General features: G+C 40.1%; 1 protein-coding gene across 1 annotated transcript; it reads right to left on the reverse strand.

Annotated features, from left to right (window-relative positions):
• Positions 1 to 1,293: 1,293 nt before the first annotated feature.
• On the reverse strand, positions 1,294 to 25,463 carry Znf365 (zinc finger protein 365). The gene is made up of 5 exons (XM_004858261.3): positions 25,150 to 25,463; positions 22,605 to 23,360; positions 11,431 to 11,611; positions 4,904 to 4,941; positions 1,294 to 4,232 (listed from the first exon to the last, which is right to left on the reverse strand). Exons 2-5 carry the CDS (start codon positions 23,345 to 23,347, stop codon positions 3,971 to 3,973), a joined length of 1,224 nt encoding a protein of 407 aa, XP_004858318.1. The 5' UTR covers positions 23,348 to 23,360; positions 25,150 to 25,463; the 3' UTR covers positions 1,294 to 3,970.
• Between the last annotated feature and the right edge of the window lie 810 nt (positions 25,464 to 26,273).

The raw sequence follows: 26,273 nt of genomic DNA on the forward strand, positions 1-26,273 counted from the left end.
AATACTTCAGATATTTGAGGACAGCATTCATCTCTCCTCATAGGATTGCTACAAAAGTCCTCCCTTAACTATTCTAGGCATCCATCACTACATTGGCAAAATTTATCAATGTCCCCATTAGAGGGTAGGCACAACACAGCTTGCCTATAGAAGAAGCTCCTCTACTGGGAAAAATGTTTGTCTGTCCTGAAATAATAACTGTGTCGATTTATCCTAGGGCTAGAGTTCAAATGAAAATTTCAGGTGCGTCCATTTTACTGGTACAGAGCATGGGTTTAAAAAAATCCACTACCTTAATTTCACAAAAAGGAATCCAACTTTAAAGCTTCCTATCATTTCATATTTGAAACTTCTCCAGGCTTCTGTTTAGGATCATGTATGCACGCTATATCTGGAATTCATTTTCAAGGATCCAGACTAAGCAAAATCAAGATATTGGGATTTATTTCTCATGTCCAGAGATAATCAGAAATGCCACATTACCTCTCCAAAACTATAACCTGGTGAGCCCATTAACCATAACACAAGTTAGTGTTAAAAGTAAACTAAGTCCTAATAACTCTAGAAGCTCCTGAACAAAGGAGTCCCCTAAATTTTTGTGATTCTATGGTTCTTAAAAGACCAATGGCTCACTGATTCAACCAGTGATACATGTGTCCCTGTTATCTAGCCTAATCATTCTCTGAGCTTTGGAATAACTAAGATAGATAATAGATTTAAATTGGGACATGTACTATGAAATCTGTTCATAATTTTTGCTAAGAATTGACAAGTTAAAAAATACAGGAAGTTAAAAAATGTAGGAAAATTACTCATAGTTGTGGAGGAAGGTGGGAAAAAAACTTGCAAGTGGGCTTTTAATGAGGATGTCTTGGTGTGAACATACGTAAAAAGAACTTTAGGATTTAGGCATTAGGATGATCAAAACTGACCAAGTCCTGGGCTAGGGATATAGCTCAGTGACGCCACGTCTGCCTGGCAAGCACAGGTCCTGAGTTTGATCCCTGGTACCAAACAAATAAACAAAACCAAAAATGATCAAGCTAAGTTTTTGAGATAGTTTATAGGTGAACAAGGTCATGGTGATTATATACAATGAAAACCTTATTCATGAATGAACATTTTGTTCACTTACTTTTTTTTTGGTACCAGGGATTGAACTCGGCACCTTGCGCTTGTGAGGCTGGCGCAGGAACCACCGAGCTAAATCCCCGGCCCCATTTTGTTCACTTTTAATGGAGCAAAATACTTGGCTACCCCAAAACATTTTAATAAGAAATACCAACACATTAGTCAGAAATATAGCTTTATTACCATAATATTTTATAATCTAAAAACTTTTTTAATTCTGGGAAGAGAATATTCCAACTTCTATACAAGTAACTGACCCTGCAGAATACTGGAAAACAGTGTCTAAGCAATCTGAACTTTGTAGAGAAGAACCTGTTATTTAGTTTGAGAAGAAGAAAAAGAAAGAACAGTCCAAATGAAGATTTTTTCCCCCTACAAATAATAAAATTTGATCTATTCTTCAGTTTAACCTTGAACATGTTTTCCCAGAAACTTCGGTGATTTCTTAAAAAAAAAAAACACCAGCCTTGACTCCAAGGTTGACTGCCTATGGGGACAAGGAGAATATTTTAAAATAGAATGTATGTGGGATGTGGCACATGTCTCAGGCCATGGCATGCAGGTGAATTTTCCCTCCGAGTGAGTCAGCTCCCATTTTTCAACAGTAAATTTGTGTTTTGAAGGAAGTACAACATATATAACACATTTCTTTGTATGGGAGTAAGAAGTTAATTTGAACTTAAACTTAAAAAGAACATTTTTCATATAATAAATAAATTTGGAAACTATTTGTCTTATGCAATGTACATAGAATAGTTATGACATAACGGTGCTTTCTAAAGATCACTGGGTATCACTGTCACAGAGGGCTGCCACGCCCTCCAGGCATGTTAAATGAACACCAAAAATGTGAGTTACTCTAAATAAAACAGAAAAGAAAAATGTAGCCATACCATCTTTAAAAACAAGTTGTCATTTGCACATATTTTACAGAACAGACAGCATGCAAATAACTCATTTTTTTTCTTTTTTAGTATGAAAAAGGTAAAATGCAATAAGAGTATAAGATTAATAATAATAAATAATTTATCTTTGGAGAATATTAATTATCCAAGTAAATAAACATTATAATTTTTACAATATTAGCCTAAACAGTGATATTCACAGCAATGTTTTTACCCACTTGATAGCTGCCTATACACCACATGAATATCCCGTTTCCATAAACCAAAAGTTAAAGACTCAAAAATCAACATTTCCACTATGATAAGTTCAAAATATTTGAAAATGATAAGTTATACTTTTCAATTTACTGGAATTTTAAGTAACTGTTTTTACCTATTTATTGTACTGCTAATATGATGCTTATTTCAGTAACACACATAAGTCTACTAATGTTAATTAGGTTACAGTTTTAATTTTTAAAATAGAGAATTCAATTTACATGAACACACTTCGACAGTTTTAAGACCACCCACCACAAACATACACTTTCTCCATGAGTATTTAAAAATAAATTATTAATATACTTGACATATATTTTGTATGTATATTCTATATATGTATATTCTATATATATATTTGTGGACAAAATTACCTTGTCTCTAGAGGAATGTTAGCACTTGTAAACTTTGTGTGAGACCTGATGATACTGCTAAATGTAATGAAAAATATATGAAAATTCATTCTAGAAGAAAATGTTAAAGTGAGATTGTTAAAAGATTTTTCTTCATCGAAACAAAAGGCAGTTGAAGGAGGACAGTGTCAGATTCTGAACCCTATGTGCACTATTTGTTTCAGAAATTACTTTAGAATGCACTGTACAGTGAAGACCCCTGATAGTTGGTTGAAAGGTAAGAAAGTATATTTAGTTATTAAAGGACACAGAAGCAGCAAAATACAAAGTGAGCTGCCAGTTGAAAAGTTATGCTAATGAAGAGAAAGTCATGCCTACAATTCAAGAGAGCAAGCTGCTGATATTACCAGGAAAGCAGTCCTTAGGAGAGGCGGTGGGTGTATGTACAGTGATTACAGGGTGGTTCCAAAACCCTAACAGCACCATCTACTGGCACTCCAAGGACTCAGCCATGGCACCAGTGCTGGGAGCTGATCAAAGGGCTTCATGGTCCTCCCAGACCACAACCATGGAAGCAGCTATCAAGACTAAAAGCAAGGTTGGAGGGTGGAGAATACCTAGTCAAAGAACACAACACAGTACATCAAAATCTGCATAAAGTTGCATCTAAGGACACAGAAAAACCTGAATCAAACAAACAAACTGAAAAGCAATCTGTCAGAATGAAAGCTGAATTTTAACTGAACAAGTCCCATAAGCATCCCCAGAGAGTAAAATCTTGATTAACCAGAGCACTTAGGGGGCAAAAGAATTCTTATTTTGAAGGCTTTCAAATTAACTGAGAGGAAGGTTATACATGAACAAAAATATTTTTATTTCACTGCTTTTACTAGATCTTTCCATGCCCCTTCCTTGCCTCACAATTTAGACAGCAGCAGACATCATTTCTGGTGGTGTCTGATATCCTTGTGTGGCCTTGGGCATGAGGATGAATGATCACTGCCCAGGAGCCCAGAGGTCAGGACTATTAAAGACCAGACCAATTATTTTCGAGGCTGAAGTCTTATTTTACTACAGCTTTAGGATTAGATTGTTTCAATTTTTAAAAAATTATTTCTGTAATCTGCCTCTTGCTTTTAAAAGGAGGTGATAATAAAATTCTGGTTCACTGGGCTTCCCCATTTGTGTAATTCTGGTTAACCAAGACACTTATATGTGTTATGCCCTCTGCTTTCTCAATACATCCTACTACCAGATGTGACCAAAAGGACAGCATTCTTGCCCCCGGGAACAACTGGCCGAGTTCAAATCCACCCGCCTTTTTTAGATGATGTTCACAATTGCTGTTGGCTTTTTCTTAGCCATTTTGGGCCTGATATTGCCCTTCCGGCTCAGCCCCAGGAGCTCTGCTTTTTTGGGCAGTCTGCAGAGTTCTCTTGAGGACTCAGCCTGTTCATGTATGGACTTGGCCGGCTGCATGCTGGCTCTGTCATCCTTGGCTTTCTTCAGGTGGCTCCTTCCCTTTGGGTGGAAATGGGCCTTGAGATCAGAGTGGTTACACACAGAATGAGGATGCCCTCGGCTTCTACAGAGGGGGAGTAGAGGAAAGATAAGCAATAAGAAAGATTTCTTTAATGCTTAAAAAATAATAAATACTTATCTATAATCACTTTTCCAAGCCATAGTGGTGATCATGCTCCACCAACACAAATCACAGATACTGGCATTTCCTGTGACCCCCTTGAAATGATCACAGGGCACTGAATTCCCAGGGGATATTACTACTCCTATCACTAGTGACAAAAATGAGGCACAGAAAATTTAAATGACTACCCAGAATAATACACATAGTTGGCCTATAGAGATGATGGAACCAAAACCCATGTCTCTCAGCTCTTGAAGTCACTACCAGGAGTCTCAGAAAAATCCACTGTATAGGTACTATAAAGCTTATAATTCACCTAAGTAAGGTAGTATGCATAGTACATTGATAGTACTATAATATATCTCATAATATACCTCAATAAGAGAAAGTTCTCTAGATAAGACTACTCTAGCATTATCACAGTGCTATATACTAACAGACTTGGCAGATTTGAAAATCACATCAACACTTTACAGTTAGGTACACATGCAGGTGAATTTTCACCTAAGCCTCTCAAATCCATCTATATGACAGATATATAAAATGCAACAGGAAAACAGACAATATGAACAACATTATCCAATGGCCCAAGTATAGAAAGGTATACATACAAGCATTTGGGTTTCCTATTCGAGGAGATATCCGTAAGCTGAAAGAAAACAAATGAAGAAAAAATTACTTAACTTGATGGCTTGCTTTTGATTTTAAAAATCTTTCTTGTGTGTTTAAGAAACTGAATTCACAGTGAGGAAGTCAGAAGCTGCTACTGGTCCATCACCCAGGAACCACCCATCACATCAGTGTCTCAGTTTCTGCTTACCCAGGGGGCCTCTTTGGGCACCTGTTCTCAGCTTTTGAAGAAGCCTACATCAGCAGATATCAAAAATTTAAAAAGTCAAAAAGCTTCTCAGCAGATCAATGCTTGAAGAAATACATTTTTTGGTTTGTTTGTTTGTTTCTTTGTTTTTTTTGGTACCAGGGATCAAACTCAGGACCTTGCACTTTCAAGGCAGGTGTGGCACCACTGAGCTAAATCCCCGGGCCTGAAGAAATATGTTTTTAAAAACTGGACTGATGCACCATTATTTCTTCAGTGACCAGGCTGTATTTAGAGCTAATTTACTCCAGCTGTGGTTGGTCACAAACTATTAACCGAGAGGAAACTTGCACACGATGTTTACTGCCTAAAATGGATCATATTTAAAATGGGGACATATTAAGACTAACCCCACGGATACCCCAGGGCCATCTATCATTGAGATTATTTTTCACTCCTAATAACTCATTCAATAAAATATCTGCATGCACTTTTGTGGCTGGACTCTGAACGCCTTCACCTTCAGATTAAATTGATAATTATCATTTCCAGATCTGGATGTCACTACTCAGATTATAAAATGACCTAAGTTATTCCCAGCCTCTAGTTCCTGACCTCCCTTGTGGAGCTTTCACTAAACAAAGTGCTGTCACAGCAGCAGGCAGACCAACAGAAGAAAAAAACAACAAAGAAATTGTGCAGAAAGGGCCACCGTGGGGTCTGGGCTCATGTGGCCAGGACACACTTGGTATCTGAGGAGTACTGGTTCCAGGACCCCCTGAGGGTACCAAAATTTGTAGATGCTCAAATCCCTTATATAGAGTGGCCTGGTATTTGCATATAACCTATGCACAGCCTTCCATATGCGTAGGTCATTTCTAGAGACTTATACCTAATGTAATGTGAATGTTGTGTATATAGTTGCTATCCTGTATTGTTCAGGGAATAATGATAAGAAGAAAAAGTCCGTACATATTTAGTAGAGACAAACTTTTTCTTCAGTACACAATTTTTTTCCAAATATTTTCAATCCAAGTTTGGTTGAATTCATAGATATGGAACCCTTAAGATGGGGATGCCTACTATATTGAAATATATGCACGGTATTTCACGTTGCTACAGGCTTGGAAGAACTGGACACCTGGCTCTCTTCTAACTTCTTTCTCCTCTGTATAAATAGCAGCACTATCTACCTACCTGTTCAGACAAAACCTTGCATTTCCTTCCCCTTTTAAGCTAATCTAATCCTTCAGCAAAGCCAACCAGTCTTGTCAATTCCGTGCCCAGAACACATCCTACAGCCATCACTTCTCAACACTTTGTCTACTTCTCTGCCAGATGACATCCCTTATACCCACCTTCTACCCCATCTCCCATGCTTACACCCCTCCAATCATTCCCCACAGAGCAGCCTGAGTGGTTATGCTAAAACATAGATCACTTCCCATTGAGAACCTTCTAAGTGGCTTCCCTGTGTGCTGAGGAAAAGATCCTGCCAGGCCTGGATGATGGATCCTTTTCAATTCTCTGACTTCATCTCCTACCACTCAGCCATGCCAAGCTTGTTACCTGCCTCTTCCTTGCCTCTTCCATCTTTCCTTGGAGCTGCCTCCTATTGGTTACCCAGGTCACAATGCAAATGTTGCCTTCTCAGCAAGACTTTTCCTGACCACCCAATTTAAAGTAGCTCCCTCTGGGTGGGGGATTTAGCTCAGTGGCACTGCACCTGCCTCCCAAGTGCAAGGTCCTGAGTTTGATCCCTGGTACTGGGGGGAAAAAAGAGAATAAAGTAGCTCCCCACTCTGAACCCTTCAAATGTGCCATCCTACTTTCTGTCTCTGTAGCTGTTACCATTATGCAAAGTTGTCATCATTTATTTACATCTTTATTGTGTTCCCATCTTCACTGAGAGCAGGGACCCTGTCTATTTGCTTATGGCAGTTTCCTCTTTGCATACATAAGTTCTGTATCCCCAATAAATATGGGTTCAATGAATTGCTGCTAGTCCCAAATTAGTTACCTGCAGGAAATAAATGCAACACTTAAAACCAGATTATCCAAGATGTTCTGTGACCTTCCCTCCAAGCAGTTCTGTGAGTGATTTTGGCAGATGGGATATTAGGTCACTTTGTATCTAATTCGACAGCATTTTTCAGAGCATAAAGATAAAATATCTGAGTAAGCATACTATATTTTTAGAAATCAGCCAGGTGAAAAAGAACATAAATGCTCAAGGGGATAAAGGGAAAGACACAGATGCCAAAACATTATTTTAGGAAAGGCAGTAAGACTGAAGGAAAGGAAATTTTTCCATAGGACAGAAGAATGCAATAAAAGAAGTCACCTTTAGAAAGAAGCAACTCGTCAATCAATCTAGTAATTGCCCAGCTCTCTGGAGGGGTCATCAGAAAAAGAAGGAAGGAGAAGGGGAGGGAAGTGAAGTGGAGATGAGAAGGAAGATGAAAGGGACCTGTGTGATTTTTGCAGCACAGCTCAGGTGGAGAGGTTGGGAGCTGGGCTGGGGCTGGTTTTCCTGACTCTTTTGCAGGAGGGAGCTCAGGTGTGTGAGCAGCGAGTGGGGAAAGGAAAGTTGGCGGAATGTCTGCTCAGCCTGCTGGACCAGGGACAAGGAGCCTGGCTTTCTGGACACTCTATAGCTTCACTAAGCTGAGCCAAATAGCTTACCAAACACATGATTCAAAGCTTTCTCTTTTAAAAGCATCTGCAGACTGTGTCATATGTGGTACACTATGGTCCAACACAGGACACAGAGGATTATAGGTGGTGTGATCAAAATATAAGGTGAATGTTGAAATTTTAAAAATTTATTATAGTCAACCACACATGGCCATTAATCCCACTGAAAATACTCCTTGTCCTTCAAACACATTTATCCCAGCACTCTTACCACCTTCTGAAGCAGTTCTGAAGTCCTTTTTCATGAGTGTCTTTGAAAAGTGTGATTAAAAAAATGGTGACTGCTGCTGCCAAGTGCCATCTACCAGAAAGGCAGGCTCATAAAAGCATCATGGTGTGTCCTCATCCATCTTATTCCCTGAGTCTGGCACTGCGGGACTTCTGGCTCTTCCCCAAAGTCAAAATGAGCATGAAAGGTAACCATTTTGAATCAATTCAGCCACAACAGTGCAATCAAATATATTCATGAAAGAGGAGTTTGAGAACTTTTTCAGAAAATGGCAAGAATGATGGAATGAATGTGTTTAAAGTGAGCAGGAGTATTGTGAAGGGGGTTGATGGCAATGTGTCTTTTACTAAAATAATTTTTTTAAAAACTTAAACATTCACTGTGTTGATCACACCTCACACATGGGAATGGAGGAAACTGTCAGCCGAAACCTTTCAGAACACACACCGAACTCTTGGCCTTCCCAGGGCAGTGTTTCTTCGATCCCAGTCAGACACTAGCTTGGTCATGCCCCACTCACACCCAGCTTCTCAATGCCTCATGACAATCTTAACTGCAGTCATTCATTCATTCATTCATTCATTCAACTCTTCCTTAGGCACAGTAAGTCAGCTGAAGGCAGATCATGTTATGTTTGAGACATAGAAAGTATTACTTATTAATAATATTTATTCATTCTTGGCCATAGTTGAATGTATTTATATGAATGTTATATGAATGTATACATGTGTACATGCATGTTGTATATTCACACATAAAATTTTGAATATACACATCTGAGATGCTATTTAACCTTTGATGATATGATATAGTGTATTGAGAAATAATGTCTTGCTGTGTCTTTCAAAAGGCACTCAGTTTTCAAACTGCAAAAATTAATTGAGCAGGAAAATGAGCAAAGAAATATATAAAAAGAAAGAATTAATGGCTTCTTTTCTTCCATCTTCTCCGCTACTCTTTTCTGTCTTTAAGATTCTTCTTGGTTTAGGGTAGGAGGACTTCACACATTTCTTAGCTCTAGATGACTTACTAGCCTAAATACAAAAACTTTAATGCTATATTACATTTCAGTTTTAGAATTCTCAACCATAATAATCCTAGCTACTTAGAAGGTTGAAGGAGAAGGATCACAAGTTAGAGGCACAAATAAAAAATGAAAAAGAGCTGGAGATATAGCTCAATGGTAGAGCACTCCTGGGTTCAACCTCAAGTACTTTTCTTTTTTTTTGAGACAAGGTCTCACTATGTAGCCCAGGCTAGACTCACACTCTGAGATCCTCCTGCCTCAGCCTCCCGAGTGCAGGGATTACACACATGCACCACCATACCCACCTCCTTCTATACTTAAAAAAAAGAATTCCCAACCATCAAAGTCAGGATGATCAGAATTTAGCACTGAATTCAATCCTTTCATTTTCCAGACGAATCATAGGCCCCAGAAGATAAACTCTCTTGCCTAGTCAGAATGAAGGTAAGAATATTCCAAAAGCCAGGACTTTCTACCTTACATCTGGACTGTGTGACCTAAAGCCACAGCAATCTCTTGAGGGAGAAAAAGGTAGAAGAAGTCAGGAGATGGCTGTGTCCCTCCAGCTACAGCTAATGATGACTGGACAGAGAAAGGGATTAAGTTGGGGAGTGATGGTTCCTCCTAGGAAACATTACATGTAGAAGGCTGCCAGCACCCACCCAGACAATAACAGATTTGTCGCACAGATGAGCTGCTTTGAACACAGTGCTGAAGCCTCACATATGTAACAAATTTACTTCCGTCCAGTCCAGTATTGTTCTAGAAAGTTCTGGGACTTGCCTCACAGTACTGCTCTAAGGCTGAGTCTGTTTTACACTAAGCACCATGTAAGATTGTATTTCTTTCCTTCCTCCCTCCCTCTTTTCCTTCCTATTGTCTACTTACATTCCTTCTTTCATCCACACTGTCATCTTATTCCTCTTTCTGAATTTGTTTTATTATATAATCATGTGTGCTTTTAATCTTGACTTCCATAAGTACAAACTAATCTTTATTAGTCAACCAGCATTGTTAATCTTTTGGTTCGCATAAATTTTTCTGTTTTTCTTTTCCTTTTAATATAGTTCACCAGAGGAGAAAAGAATAATTTTTAAATCTCCTGGGAAGGAGATGAATATAAATAAAGTTCAAAAATGAAAATGTTGTTTTAGAAAAACACTTTGGGGTCACAAAAATCATTTCTCTGGCTTTGTTGTTTTTATTCCACCAAGGAAATATAGAGATTAAATATGATCACACATACTGTATCGTTAATTCCTTTTTTATCTGTTTCCCCTTCCCTGTCTCTGCTCCATCCATCTCTTGATTCCCTTGTCTCTTTTTTGTACATGTTTGCAATATATAGTGTTTACATTCCTAGTGGGGAACTGGTACGTGTATATAACATAACATTACATAACAAACACGTACCAACTCCTCACTAGGAATGTAAACATTGTATACTACCAACATGCACCAGTACAGATAGATAGACAGACAGACAGACAGATAGATAGTTCATACAGCCCCCTTACCTACAACATTGTCCTTTGTGCCTGCACCCACCCTCCCAAGAGACCAAGAAGTCTCAATCAAGCCACTTATGAGAATCTGGATCTTTATTCACATCCAAAGTTCTCCTCTAGGCTCTGGTTTGTTTTTTCTTGTCAGTACTGAGGATTGGCTTTTGCACTGAGTTACACCCCCAGCCATTTTTATTTTTTATTTTGAGACAGAGTCTCACTAAGTCACTAAGTTTCCCAGCCTGAGCTCAACTTGAGATCCTCCTGTGTCAGCCTCCCAGAGTGCTGGGATTATAGGCATGTGTCATCATGTCAGGATTGGCTCTGGGGTTTTGTAAGCACATAACTTTGTATGTAAAATGGTATTCAGAAATCTATCACACACCTATCATCAGTGATTGTTTCTGTGTTTTTGAATTTTTACTTAAAAAATGTTTCACCTGTTGACACTGTTGAATAGCATCAACAGGCCCTATTAAGGAAAACTATACTGTATTTGGATGGATCTTGCTTTACTGAGAAGGGCCAAAGTCTCCATGAGACTCTTTTAAAAGAGTTTCAAAACAAGATAACTTCTAATCTACTCAAATATCCATGATAGAATAATTACTTAAAACTCCATCATTTAACAAATATAAAAATATTTCTACCAATTCTGCATGGCATGGAGGAGGAAGGTGAAGAATGGGAAAGGACATCTAGGGCTTAGCTTCAGGTCCCAGGTGCTTGGGCATCTCTTGTGCAGCACAGGCATGGCCCAGGAAGAGCTTTTTCATGATGACTAGGGAGCCTCTGTTGGTCACCCAGCTCCCTTTCTACATCCACAGGACCTCATGCTCTGAGGCTGGCTGGGTGCGACTCACCACATGCTCGCTGGTGTCACGGCTGAAGCCAGAGGCCTGCTGGCTTTGATAGTACTCGAGCTGCTTTTCTGCCAGTTCTACCCGTTGCAACAGATTCTCAATGAAGTCCTGGAGTCGAGCTTTCCCTTGAACCTCCTTCTCAGCTGCTGCTTCCAGGAAATGGTTGAATGTAACAACTTCTCTACAAGGCAAAAATGTCAGAACATGAAATGGAGAAAAGAGACAGGAGTTATGCACTGATGGTGCCCCATGCTATGTCCTAGAGGGCTAAGCAGTGGGCAATGTTGAAGGAGATTTCATGTAGAGATTACATTTTGGTAAAAATTGCTAGTCATAAAATACATAAATAAACGCATATGTGAAGAGTGAAGAACACTGAAACTGGGTACAAGAACACAAAGTGAAGAGGAAGGGCAGTGATGGGTAATATTTTAGAAAGCAAAGTGAGGGATCACCCACTGGGTGGAGAAACATCTGAACAGAGGCTTGAAGGAAGTCCTAAGGAATAAGCCAGGCAGATAGCCGAGAAAAGCAAAGGAGACAGATCTGGGACTTGGAGGTGGATATGAGATATGAGGTCTGCTTGGGGAATGGAGCTAGGTCAGGCCTCACAGACCACTGTGAGAATTCCAGTTTTCATTTAAAATGAGATGGCAAACCACTGGATGATTTTGAAGATAAGTTTTGACTTAGATTTTTAAAATCTGGCTGTTAGGAAGAAAAGTCTGCAGTGAAGGCAGGTATACAGGCAAGGTCACATCGAGCAGTGCAAAAAATGAGTCACCTTGTCCAGCAGTGTATTTTTGAGCTATATATGAAACAGTGCAAACAGGCACCTTGGGGCCAACCTGAAGTCCATTGGGAAAGCTATCGTAGCCCTGGCATAGGAGATGCAATGGGCAAGCTGTCCTCCCCTTAAGAGCCATGAAAATTCTTCAATCTTTTATCTCCTTATTTGTTATAGAGCCAAAAATCCAGAAAATTTCTAATTTAATGCCATTTTATATTTTCCATTTATTTTTAATGCAAGTATGAAAGTAACATTTTTCTGATTTACAAAATATATAAGCTCTTTATAAAAGGTTCATATGACACATTAACAATATAAAGGAAAGAGCTAAAATTTTATTATTTTAAGGTCGCCATCACTAACGTTTTGGCAGGAGCATCTGTTTATGACCACAGACACACAGTTTTCCTTTCCTTACCTTACCCTCCCCTCTTAATTCTTCTTCTCTACACTCTCTTTTCCAGGTAATGAACCATCAGGTAATCAACACTACCAAAAGATGTGCATTATCACAGTTCTCATCACCTTACTTCTTTCAAAGAAATCACAACCAGCCTTTTAGTCATGCCCTTTGCATGTTCTTCCATCCCTACTGAGCTATTCAGTTCCACAGTTTTATACCTGTTGGAAATAGTATTTTCATTAGGTGTCTTCAAAATTTCTCTCAACCTTCAAGTGACCTCGCATTGTTCTGGCCACATTCAATTTACACAGTTAAGATTCTAAAGATTCTGATCACTATCCCAACAGCCTCTTTGAATTTAAATTAATGAACTCTAGTTTTTGTGTATCTAACCTCATTTAGTTGCTCTAGACAGTCCAACACATTGTTCTAGAAGTCAGCACCTTCTCAACCTCCACTTGACCTTTAATTCCCACTAAGCTCTATCAGTTCTGGAGAAAAAAATTTCTGGTGAGTCTGGTTCAAGAAATCACCTCTATATAAGATCTTCAAGATAGACAGCGGTAGCTTCCAGATTCTTTATTCTGTACTACTGGTCAATTTATAACTGGCCACTTTATAATCAATTGTAACTTTTCTCTCACAAATACAGTAACTCACACTCAACAGTACTGAAAGTACCAACACTTCCTACAGAGGCACAGATTTCTAAAAAAAAAAAGCATAGAAAGTATATATTTATAAAAATAGAGAACAGATCTGCTGTACCAATGACTCATTCAAAGACATACTTATGATACCACTCCTCTTTCTTCTGTTTTCCTATTCAAAATCAAATATAAACCCTAATCTATAATAATCCAATTACCTTTTAGTAGCTAAGAAATTTATCCACAAAAGAGACAGAAAAGTCCTTTTGGAAAAGTTTTCTTTCATCATTAACTGTCAAGTTTATTTCCAGATGTTTCCATGTGACCTGTCAACAGATGTGTGCTTTCCAAGGACCTAGTCATTCAGGCCATGGACACAAGCCAATTTCCAAACTCTACTGTCATTTGCTTTGATCTATTTCCTAGATAAGCCACAAACCTTAACTAACAGCAAGAGTGGAGGGCCTATCCAGGTGGTGTGCACAGCCCTTTCGTGGGTCCTGGTTGTGGTTTAGATCCTATGGATGGAGAATTATTACAACTCAAATGCCACTGGAAATACAACCCAGGAAAATGGCTGCTACACATTCTCTTTCCAACATTAAGGCTTCAATTCACTTGAAGACAAGCTCATTAAAGAGATTTCCTGGGTGATATTTAAGGTACCCTTAATTGTGAAACAGTCTCCAGATTGTACGCATTGGGGAAACAAACAAAAGGACAGTCATTTTTTCAATTCATTCTGGATTATAATATTTACTATATTTATCATATTACAGAGATATTTCATACTTCTGGGAAATAGGAAAACTGACCTTTTGGAGGATCCAATTGGGTAAAGGCCTTTTTCTCTATTCTTAATCCCAGACTCAATACAATGCTTTGCACAAATTCAACAAAAATTTTTTGTAATTAATGTTTACAAAGGACAAAGAAATGAGTCTTTTTTTTTCTGTGCATATTTACTGTGCTCAAGCTCTCTGGCTATAGTCTAGCATATGAGAACACAGGATCTGAAAGACTAATCTCACAGGGTTAATACCACAAAAGCAAGAGAACAAATCTGAATGCAACACTGCTAATGATTGTGGTTGTATTTTTAAATCACAGAATATTTTGCTGCTGATTACACATAAGACTTTAAAAAAATGAATATTAATGTTCTAGCTGATTATGGAGTGTTTCACCGCACTGTAGAAGAGAAGGATCTTTTTCTAACCTCCTTCATTCAATTATCTTGTGGCCTGAAGCTAAGAAGTTAATAACCTTTGCATTTTTCAAACAACCTGGCACTAATGCTAACCTAATTTCAGTTTGTGAATGTATTACACCAACTAGAAGGGGGAAAAAGACCATTAAAATAAACCTGATGGTTCAGTATGATTGTGTTTTTAAAGAGAAGTTAAATGCACAAGGGCTGCGTAAGCTCATCGTACTGAGAATGTATAAGGTACACTTACTAGATTAAAACAGCACCAAACTGAGTGACTAATTGTGGAAAAGCAAGTATACATATCTCAGATCCCTCCTTTCACATCCTGTTCATTTGGATGAAGGATATCCAGAACTACCTCTTTATTTCCCCAAGGAATCTGGGGAATTTTCTGAATGGAAAAAAAAGTTCATTGCATTTATAATCTTTCTAATAATTATACTCCAAACAGTAAAAGGACCATTCGAAGTGTTAATATAGACCAATATTTTTCACCCTAAAAGAACAAAATGTTCATTATATGGTTTCAGAACCCACACTGAAGTTAATCTTTAAGAAACAATCAATTCTCACATTTGGGCATAGTGCCAAAACAGAACATCCACTATCACTAGAAAAGGATAGTCAAATGCCCTGTCCTTTTCTTTTCTTTTCTTTTTTTGTGGTACCAGGGATCGAACTCAGGACCTTGCACTTGCAAGGCAGGCGTGGTGGCACTGAGCAAAATTCCCGGCCTACCCTGTCCTTTTCTTACTAAGACTAGACCTGTGCCATCTGTGTGAGACCAGACCTTTGTTGTCTATTCAGAGAGAAAAATGAATCTGACCAGACTCAATATAGAACTACTAAGGTCAAAATGCTTCCCATAAATCCACATATTAAAAATACTGGGAAAACTGTAAACACCACCACTCTTTTTTCCTAAATTGTTTTGGGGAAAATAGTTGTTTTCATAAAAACATGTTATTTATGTTAAGATGTAATGGCAGAGGGAGACATTAAAAGCAGCAAACAACAAAATATGTAATTACAAAGAATTGCTGAATGTGACTAAGGAAAATAAGATGCTATCAGAGCTATAAAGGACTTGTGTGGTTTTACTTTAGGCTCTCACCCCTCTGACTCAGAGGACAGTGTGAAGCTAGCCAGCCAGATGAGAAGATAAGGGCATACCTGAGTGAAATTCAGTCCGGGTGTGGGGACAGAACAGCTTTGGGGAAATTAACTTTAACTACTTCAAAGCCACTTCTGGCCCCATCTTTGACTTCTTATTCAAGTACAGAAACAAAAAGGCTAAATATTATATCCAAGATTATATGGCAAATGTGGTCATTTAAAGGAATATTTGACTCTAAAGGAAAAAAAAAAACCCAGCATAGTATATAAGAAACTGACCTTGAAGTTCATTATTGTGCAAACTAATTTCCACACCTGGAAATCTGACAGTATCTAGGGATTCACAAGCATTTAGAAAGCATTAAGGTAGAAAGGGTTCACTGAGGGAAAAAGCTCTTCATAGTCAGAGCGTTAGTTTGAAAAAACATTCACTCATGCACGCATTTATTTACATAAGGTCTGAAACACAGATATTTCATTTTTCACAGATGGAATCCTCTCAATTACTTCTTTTAAGGTGAATTAAAGACAAGTTAATTCCAAAAAAATCAAAAACACTCTATCATATGAACAACACATCTAGAAGCACCCACAGACTGACAGAAATGTGCATTCATGCCCCATGGAGCACACTCTTGATTTTGCATAGGCAGGCAGCTGTGCATCGTTAATGAGGGACATGGTGCCAATCCCACCAAGTATTAAAATCTGCCATCCATACACCACATCTGATGTCTATTTGAACTCCCTTCATTCCTGTACCCAGCCAGGCTCTTATTTTGGACGTATTGCTCCCCAAGGTCTCTTCCTGCCCTTCCCTAGTACCCACTTTAATGATTCCTCTGAACTCAGGGTGTCCTGGTAGTAACATACCTGCACACTCTCAAATCCAGATGAGACAGTCTGCTGAGTTCTCTCACAGACCAGAGAAGTTGTGTCATTTACCTCATTTGATTATAAAATCAGCGAGTTCACAGACTCCTGCTCCTTCCTTAGGGCACACAGCACCTAACACTAGGCCAGCCCACAATACAGGTCAACAAATTTCTGCTGGACTCATGAAATGTGCATAACTACACCTCTAGTTGAACATCATTAACCAACAAAAAGATAACTTTAGGTTTCTTTTTTTTTTACTAGACAAGTACTGGGGCATAAAGCCAGCAAGTAACCTGCAGGTAGGTACCTCTGATCTAAACTTGGTGCCTCTCTTCTTTTCTTAAACACTTTAACATGGGCTTCTCCCAAAGGCAGAGCTCTAGCAAGTTATTTAAATTTCATTTTACATTACTGATTTATGAGCCCCTTCAGAGGTATATGAAATAAAAATATCTCCAGCTAAAAATACTCTAGCTATTGATCACAGAGCACCTCAGACAGGCTCTAAAGTCAGCCATAAAGCAAGAGTCAGCTTCTTGCATGCATCAGGGGCCAAACTGCACACTTGAAGGCTGAGAAGGCTGCTGGGCTCTCCAGGAGCCACGCAGACCCCACTCTGCACTAGAACCACGCTCCATCCATCTCTGCCTCATCTTTGCTCTTTAGCTTCTTTGAACAATAAAATATGCTCCTCATTAAGAATTATTTTTTTAAAAACCCTAATGAGAAAATCAATTTATTCTTACTGGTTCTGAATAGATCAACATTACATTCAAAGTTCCTTGGACGGAGGGGGGAAAAGAGGAAAGACGTATTTTCTTGTATTTCCAAATTTTACCACATGACGTCGCTAAGAAAACATGTTTGATGTCTGGTTTATACTACAATAATCTATAAATCTGCAAGGAACACAGCATGGAAAGAGAGGACCCCAAGTACTGAAATGAGTTAACACCACGAGCCACCAGGCCCCTCTGTGCCCTGATGAGCTCTACATCTGACATGATGTTTCTTGGCCCACTTCATGCTACATACCAGTTTGGACACCAGGTTGCCTACTCACAGCTTTAGGTAATCAAAAACTGAGAATGACTTAAGTAAATGGTAAAGCGTTTAGTTGTGCAAAGCAAGTTACCAGGTCAGTATTGCTTTGTAAAGGCCGAATTCCACACCCAGCTCTGCCTAGAAACCTAAATGGACATCGCTGTCTCAAGCTACAGCTTTATGACTTTTGTCTACTCTGATAATCTGTTTGAATGTTGTTTTCCCCTGTACTCTATAAGCTCCATGAAGGCAGGAACTTCATTTGCTTTACCACTATCTGAGCAGAACTTAGGAAAGAACCTGGCACTCAGCAGGCTTTCAGTATGTCTGTGTCTTCTGTAGGGCTCCTGGCTGGGAACAGGGCAAATGGTGCAGGGAGAGGGAAATAGATTCTATCTTTCGTAGCTCAAAAAGCAGTAGGATGGAAATGAGAGATGGAATCACAAAGAGGCCCCTCACAGCAATCAAAGGCTGGTGGTGACTAAGCCCCACCCTGACTGAGAACATCTGGAGAGTCAAGTTAAAAGCCATTTGGGAAATTAAAAGCCCTGGGATGGCTGTTCCAGAAGCTGAATAGCATGACCATGCTTCTGATGCCACCATTTCATCTCCCTTCTTCCAACACCTTTGCTGCCAGCTCACATTTTCTTTAATCACAGCAGAAAAATAAATGACGTCACCGTTGCAGCCTTCTCAAAATAGCAACGAAGCAAGCCACTTCCAAAATGGGCCACATTTGATATTACATAAGTCTTGATGCTTTGAGCAAATATCACATTTTCAGAAGTCTGGCTAGGTCATAGTGAACTAATGGGAAAAGCACTCAGCAGAGACAGGGAAATGGGGTTGCAGTTTCAGCTTTGCTACTAAATCTTTGTCTGTGGGCAAGTCATTCCATTGCTCTCGACCTTATTTCCTACATCTGTGAACGAATGTGCCATCCTGAAAGATAGAGGGTACCTGCCAGTTCTAAAATCAGAGATTACACAGTACACTCAAGCTATCTCAAGAGAGCCCAGCTGCTCCTTCAATGTCAGTCTTCCAGCCATGTTTGAAAATTTTATTCTTCTTCCTTACTGCCCCGGTGTGGCCTCTCCACATAGAAATACTGATCTCTTGAGTGTTATCAACTGAAGCTGGGGCTTTCCTTTAACACATCTTAAAACTACCCTGCGTTTGGACATAGGCATGGTGCATGGCTATAATTTATTCTTACTACACAGAGTATAAGAGCCTTAGGAGAAAATACCAAGGATTTTATGTCCCCTTAACCCCTCCCCAGCACAGTGCTGGGTACAACACAGTTGCTCCATTGGCACTTTCCAGCCCTACTGGCACAATGTGTAAGTAAATTTGGGAATACTGTTCTTACCCTCAATTCCTCCAAACCCTAAGAGATTAACTCAGCTACCATCTAAGCCCAAGCTTTCCTGTTAAGGATATCTTACTGTAAGGTGGCCAGAATTGATTTACCTGATTATGGACAGTGCTACACAACAGCTCTGACTCCTCATCAATAAGTAAATACCTGTTTCAGTAGGACTTTTAATGTTACACTGGCTTTGTAATGACAAGGAGCAAGGTTTTTCTGGGATTTGCACTCCAAAATCTACAGATACCTCTCTATGTAGGTACAAGGAGACTCAATGGTACCAAAGTACAAAATATTGCCAATTCAAACAGGCTCCTCAGTCATAGAATATATGTATATGACTATATAAACCAAGTTGATTTAATATATATCAGGCCTCGGTGCAGATGCAGTCCTTCCTGTAGTCTTTTATTTCAGTTTGAAAGAACGTTTAAACTTGAGGGGAAAGTTCATAGGCAAGAGAGTCTTATGTGAATGCTACATACTAGGTATCTGCATCTTTTTAAACTACTTCTATCTGTGTTTCAAATGGGTCACCAAGTTTAAGTCAATCTCAAATGGGGCAATAATATAAATGAACCCAGAGGTATTTAGCAAGGGGGTCCAGCTTCTGGTATGTTCCTTGGCCAAACAGGCCTTCTTTATTTGAAAGGCCTCCTGCTTATGGAAGACACAGCCCTATGAGACAGTAGTAAGAAGAGAAAGGGGCTAGCCAGGCAGGTCCAGTCAAATCAACCTGGTATCCAGAGGGTGGCAGATGGGCAGCTGGCTGTGCACCCCCATTCAACTGGCAGGGGAGGAGGGGCCAGGCCAGGCACTGCAGACACTGAGGGTGCTGTCCACCATCACCCTCCCAGACCAAGAGCTCCAGTGTCCTTCCTAGAAAACAAGACTCTTTCAGTCCCATTTTATATGCAGAGAGTGATTATTTGAATCAGAAACAGACAATGAAGGCTTTTAATAAATGAATACTTGGTAATAGCCCAAGTGCTTTAAAAAAATAATAAATACCATTATTTTTTTTTTCTATTGGTCCAAAAATTGCATACTAAAAATCAACTTGGGTTGGGAGTGTAGCTCAGTGATGGAAAGTGCGTGCTTGGCATGCACGAGGCCCTGGGTTGGATCTCTAGCACCAAAAACAAATAAACAAACATGTAATTTACTATTAGGTATGCCCAAAGATGTAAACAAAGATGTACAAAAAAATTAACTGAAGCACTATTTTTGTACTGGGAAAATGATCAAAACTATGTATTCATCAATAGTAAACTGGTTAAATCAATTATAATGCATCCATACCATGAAGTACCATGGAATTTTCAAAAGAAATGGAATAATTCTGTGTTTGGTGCCCAAAAGATGCCTGAGAAACAGTACATTAAAAAGAATTCCAGGGCCAGGGATTTAGCTCAGTGGTTTCGCTGCCTGCTGAGCAAACTCAAGGACCCGAGTTTGATCCCCGGTACCAAAAAAAAAATAAAAAAATCCCTAAAAAGAATTCCAAGTATAAGTGGTAGAATAGTATGTGTCATGATTATATTTGGGAAAACACAGTACCAATTCTGTGTGTACCAATTATACGTGGCTGTATGCATACAGGAAAGTTCTAGAAGGATAATTACTAAACTTAACAGTAGTGTCTCCTGAGAACACAGTGGAGTTTGCTAAAAGAAGAGGAATATTTTTAACATGTAAAAATCTATCTTGTTAAACAGTTTTTATAAGTATGTTTTTCATTTAGTACTCAGGTGATAGATAATCTTGGATAAACCATAACACAATATCATTATTGGTCCATGCATGGGCCACTTTAAATCTATTTTAATTTTTAAAAAGCACTTGTAAATCCACCACCCCAAACAAATCTTTGATCCTTGACAGTAACCTACATCTAACCATGCCTGCCCTCAATTGCCTTGTCTTCCCACACTGCAGGCAGCTACCACTCCAAATGTTACACTCATCATTACCTGTATAATTAACAAATACTGAGTGGAAGAGGGAGAAGGATAGCAAATTCAATCCAGCCTGGAAAATTTAGCAAGAACCTGTCACAATACAATTTTTTTTTTAAAGCTGGAAATGTACTTCAGTGTCCAGCACTGTGTTCAATCTCCAGTACTGCAAGATAAACAAACAAACAAAAATAATAAAAATTTTTAAAGGGCTGGTGATATAGCTCAGAGCAAAGGCCCTGGTTCAGCTGCCAGTACTGTAAAAATATATACATAAATGTTATAAATAAAATAAACATGAAAATAAATAAATGTAAGACACTAATTTGCTGGCCTTCTAAACTCACTATTCTTGAGTCAAGCATAAATATTACAAAGTTAATTCTAAACTTTTCTCTATACACAGAGCAAGCCATCTTCCATTTTCCCAACCCTGCAGCATGGGTCACTTGGGTGCTCATGCCTGGGCCATGCTCACCTAGGTCAAAACACTAACATCCCAGCAACAAGCACCAAAAGTCAAACAAAAAAAAGCTTTCTTTCATTAGAAATAATTTCCCTGAGGGGGCAAGGAAGCAGTAGCTGACTCAAATTCATCCTAACTACATAATTTTAAGAAATGTCTAGTATAAACAGAAATGTCTAGGCTCCAAAGTAGGATATAAATATCTAATGAAAGCATGTAAAGATTTAATATATAGGGCAGTGATGGCGAACCTTGTAGAGCTTTCAATGATACAAACAGCCTACTGCAGCACACGTGGCATAGGCTCGCTACTAATATAAGGTTTCTCAAGAAGTTTTAATTACTATATTTTAAAAGAAAATACAAGATAGAAAAGTGCCAGAGGGCAAAAAGGATGAAATTAAATCACTTTCTATAATGGCACTCAAATAATCTGGAATCCTACTTTCTGGGATATTTTACTCTATCAAATTTTATTCCTTTGATTCTGTGTACTCTGAGCCTCCATTTGAAATGAAATCTGACATTCTGAATTTGGGAAATACACTGAATTGTTCTGTATACTTTCCCAGTTTGAGTTAAATATATACTTATTGATAAGGAAACACTTCTCCAAGTACAGTACAAGGATTTTTCAAATAATAGCTACTATGATCACCTATGACTTGTGAAAATAGTGCCAAATCTTTGTAAGCAGTCAAGACCTTAGGAAAATTCTCAAATCACAGCAGTACAGTTTTATCACAGTTTCCTAATGCGTCCTTCCAAATACAAATTATAATGAAATGGATTCTCAACTATTGACATTTCATTAATATGGTCAGATAATTGCAAGTGGCCAATAAGCCAAAATTATTTGTATCTGGAGCATATTTGAATACTTGAATAAGATAACAGCTCATGTTCTTGACTACTATATAAGATAGAGATAGTCCGGAGGACGGACTTTCCCAGGACACACTTCCTGCCTTCCCATCCAATTCAAGTTTGTACACCGTGGATCTCACCATGGGAACTCTTCTCACTAAAAACATTATATGTTGTCTACAATTTCCAAAATAACAAGGAGTTAAGATATTTTGACTTCAGTGTTGCTAGACTGTTGACCATACCTAGAGAAGATAAATAATATCAAAGCCTTGTGCCTTCTGGTTCAACTATGTTAAGGAGAAATGCAGCCAAAGCATCTGCAAATCACAAAAACCAAACCTTGCTTGACATTTCCCTAACTTGGGGCAGGGGTTACTACAGCAATATGCCTAGCCTGGTTCAGGACTACTTACTCTTCTTTCCTAAGAAGCTCCTCTTCTGACTCTGTCAGGCGCTGCCTCAGTGCAGCGATCATTTCCACAGCCACGTCCACCTGTCTGTTCAGGGCTCGCTCTCGTCTCTGAACTTCTTGCTTTTTCTGAGTCAGCTGCACAAAAGCTGCCCGAACTTCCAACAGTTCTGCAGTTTTCTGGGCCAACTCTTTGGTGAGTTTATCAATTCTCTTCTCGATGGTCCTATCCACAGCTTCAACCATCCGATTAAATTTTTCTCTGATATGTGCCTCAAAAGCAGCTTTGGTGTCGGAGGTGGGAAGTCCAGGCCTTGACCGTGGCCCATCCAGCGAGTCTGCACGTATGTCCATGGCAGTGTAGGTCTGCACATAGGACACAGGCCTCTCTGCCACCACCTCAAATGGCTTCTGGTCTTTGGAGTGTTCATGAGAAATGCTATACAAGTTAACATAGCTTGGTTTCTGTCTGACCACATGGCCGTGGCTCTGCAATTTTCCCTGTTTCAGAAGTTCTGAGGAAGGGATGAGGTCTGTGTCTTTGAGAGATGGAAAGAGGCTGCATTTTGTCAAGAGGGTTCTTTCTTCATAGCTGTGACTGAATTCCAGATGGGCCCTCAAAGATGACAAGCTTCTAAATCTGGTATGGTCTCCACACCTTGGGCAGCGGAATGGCAGGCACACAGCAACATTCTCAAAGGATTCCTGCCAAGGATATCTGCTTTCCTCAAAAGCCTTCTGTTGCATTACTCTAAAAGTCCTGTGAGGGAGAAAATGGGCAGTTTACATGTCTGTTTAAAAAAAAAATGCTACCTAAATGATTACTGCTTATGTCTATAAGGGTGGCAGCTTTCTGGCTTAAAACAGCATTTGCATATATTTTATGTTGGATTTTATATTGAAATTAAAACCTACAGATCATAGACAAAATCCAGCTACATCCTTTCCTTTCTGTGTCATCTGCTGACTTTGCACAAATGTCAGAGCTAAGTACTAGAGCTGAGACAGCGACTGTGGCCTGCAAAGCAAAAACTATTTATTACTGTCTCTACAGAAAAAGTTTACCAGCCCCTACCTAGGCCAAAAGAAAAAAAAGAAGAGGAAGAAGAGGAAGAAGGGGGAGGAGGAGGAGGAGGAGGAGGAGGAGGGGGAGAAAAAGAAAGAAAGAAAGAAAGAAAGAAAAGAAAGAAAAGAAAGAAAGGAAAGAAAGAAAGAAAGAAAGAAAAAAGGTGGGTATCACTCCTTCTTTGCAGATGAGAAAATTGGAACAAGGAAGTAATGAATCCAAGGCCAAGTTGAAGCAGATCCAGAAGTGAAACTCAAGTCTCTTGGCCTTCTGAATTTGGTATACATACGACATGTACAACCGTGGCCTACATACATATAAAAATCCACATGAATTGTCAAAATAGCTCCTAAGAGACCAGGTTCATTGATCTTTCCTGAAGTGTAGGAAAAATTACTCAAGCTAAGCATAGTAGCAAAGAGCACATCATCAGCTGAAAAATTTTTAATCTGATATTTTTGCCTTTAATGTTCATTATTGGCATGATGAAATAAATCAACATATAATCATAACAATAATGGTCCCGTTCTCTAACCTTACTGAAATGTGGGGACTCAATGAATTAAATATCATTTAATATAAGCAGGACTATGGCCAAGATTTTATTATATTACGGTGTTCTGCCTTGTCGCAGATTCTCTTTTAACTTGACAAGCTATAGAGATGGCCAATTTTGAACCAGACAGGTATCAGGATAACTCCTTTAGTAACAGGAAGTTCTTGTTTCCTTGTAGGAATCTATTACCTTCACCCTAGCAACAGATGACTTATTACAATCTAATTCTGCAAGCCGTGCATATCTATTCCCTCCAGAAACAGCTTCTACTTAATCTAATGGCAACAAGCATTGGGCGCCTCAAGGACGGAGCCTAGATGGGTCTAACGGTGAAGTGTCCTTATCAGGTTCTCAACCTCTCCAAAAGCCAAAGTGCAAATGATCCCCAGTCAGTAGGAGCAAAGCTTTCGGGTTAATAAGCATGTGGCCCCGGAGAAGGGAACCTTTTCCTGTGCTGTACTGGGATGTTTACTGCTGGCTTTCTGGGGATGGGATGCAAACCCTGGGGCAGCTGAGGGCCCAGGACGCTGACGCTGGCAAGAGGTGGAGAAAAGGGAAGTGGAAATTCTGGAGGGGCTATGGGAACCGGGTGACATCTCTGGATAGGGAGACAGGTAACCAGGCACTCCGGAGCACGCAGGCTTTTATGGGCCCAGCGGAAACCTCAGTGCAAAGGGTTGGCGGAAAAGCTCCGATTTACTCCGCCAGCGCCAGGCAGGGTACTGATGACCCCACTCGCCTCTGGGGTCCCGACTCTCCCTGCCCCCGCCCGCTGCCGCCAGCCCGCGGGCGCACAGAGGAATGGTGCGCAGACGAGTTCCCGCAGGAGGGCCGCTCCCCCCAAGTCCCCGCGGTGCTGCTTAGGCCAAGATTCCCTCCCCAGCCCGGGCCGGGCCGCGGGCGCAGATGCCCAGGGCTGCCACTTACCCGACTTGTTGCTGTCTTGCAGCTGCTGCCGCGGCCACCGAGGCTGAAGCTGCGGTAGTCAAGCGGTTTTCAGCAGAGCCGTAAATCAGGCTGAGCCGGGCTCTCTGCCTCCCGCCCCCCGCCGCACCCTTGCCGCACCCCCGCTCCCGGACGAGCGGCGTCCAGGGCGGAGAGTGGCGCGGGCGCAGCGGCCCCGGGGCTGCCACCCCCCGCGGGTACCGCCCTGTCTCTGCCCGGATGGCAAGAGGCCGGCCGCCCTGCTCCAGTCGGGGCGCAGGATCCGGCTCAGGATTCCGCTGACATCACGCAGAGATGCTGTGATCAGTCCCCGGAGAGGCCGGGGAAGACGCGTGCCAGCCCCGCGGGCACTGCGTTTCCTGCAGGCCCTGGCAAGCTTTTTGCAGTTTGCAGTTACGGGGACCGAGAAACTGTAGATGAGGATGAAGCAGGGCTGACCATCTTCTTGAGAAGCTGCCGGCAGGAATGTCCAATATTTTATATAAGGACTTCATCATCTTAAGAGACAGGGCACGAATGTCCCCAAATAACTAACCGAGTCTAGGCAGTGCCCAAGCAGAGGATCCTGAAGCTCCGTTAACAGGCAGGACTAGAGCTCATAAAGTTTACCGATAAACAGTTCTCAACCAGAGCTCCCACCTGCACCCTAATCTCTGAAGGGATGCCGCTTTCCCCAGAGAAATGAAGATTTCTCATCCTAAAGAGTCGTTTCTCTCCTTCTGAGGATTTCTGATGTCCCAGCTTGTTGATTTTTGTTCTGTTTTACACCAACTTTGAGATACTCCTAGTCCAACTCCTGAAATATGAAACCAGAACAAAAGTACCAGTACTGTTGGGTTTTCTTGTCATCTTAACACCTTGGGGAGTCTGTCCTTAGCGGCTATTACTCATTTCACCTGATTTTATTGAATTGTAAATAGCTCAATAGTTATCTTAGTCGGTTTTGTTGGTTTTGTTGTTGTTGTTTAGTTCAAATGAATCATCACATCAATGCAATTAAGAGCCCCTGCTTGGCAGACAGCGGATACAAATCCTTACTCTAAGATTTAAACCCTGGATAAGAGAGGGGCCTACATACCTGTAAAAAAGAGAAACCAGAAAGGGAA

Source organism: Heterocephalus glaber, unplaced genomic scaffold (genome assembly GCF_053883595.1).
Source record: "Heterocephalus glaber isolate CG9 unplaced genomic scaffold, H.glaber_assembly_v1.0 deba00001497, whole genome shotgun sequence".
NCBI lineage: Eukaryota > Metazoa > Chordata > Mammalia > Rodentia > Bathyergidae > Heterocephalus > Heterocephalus glaber.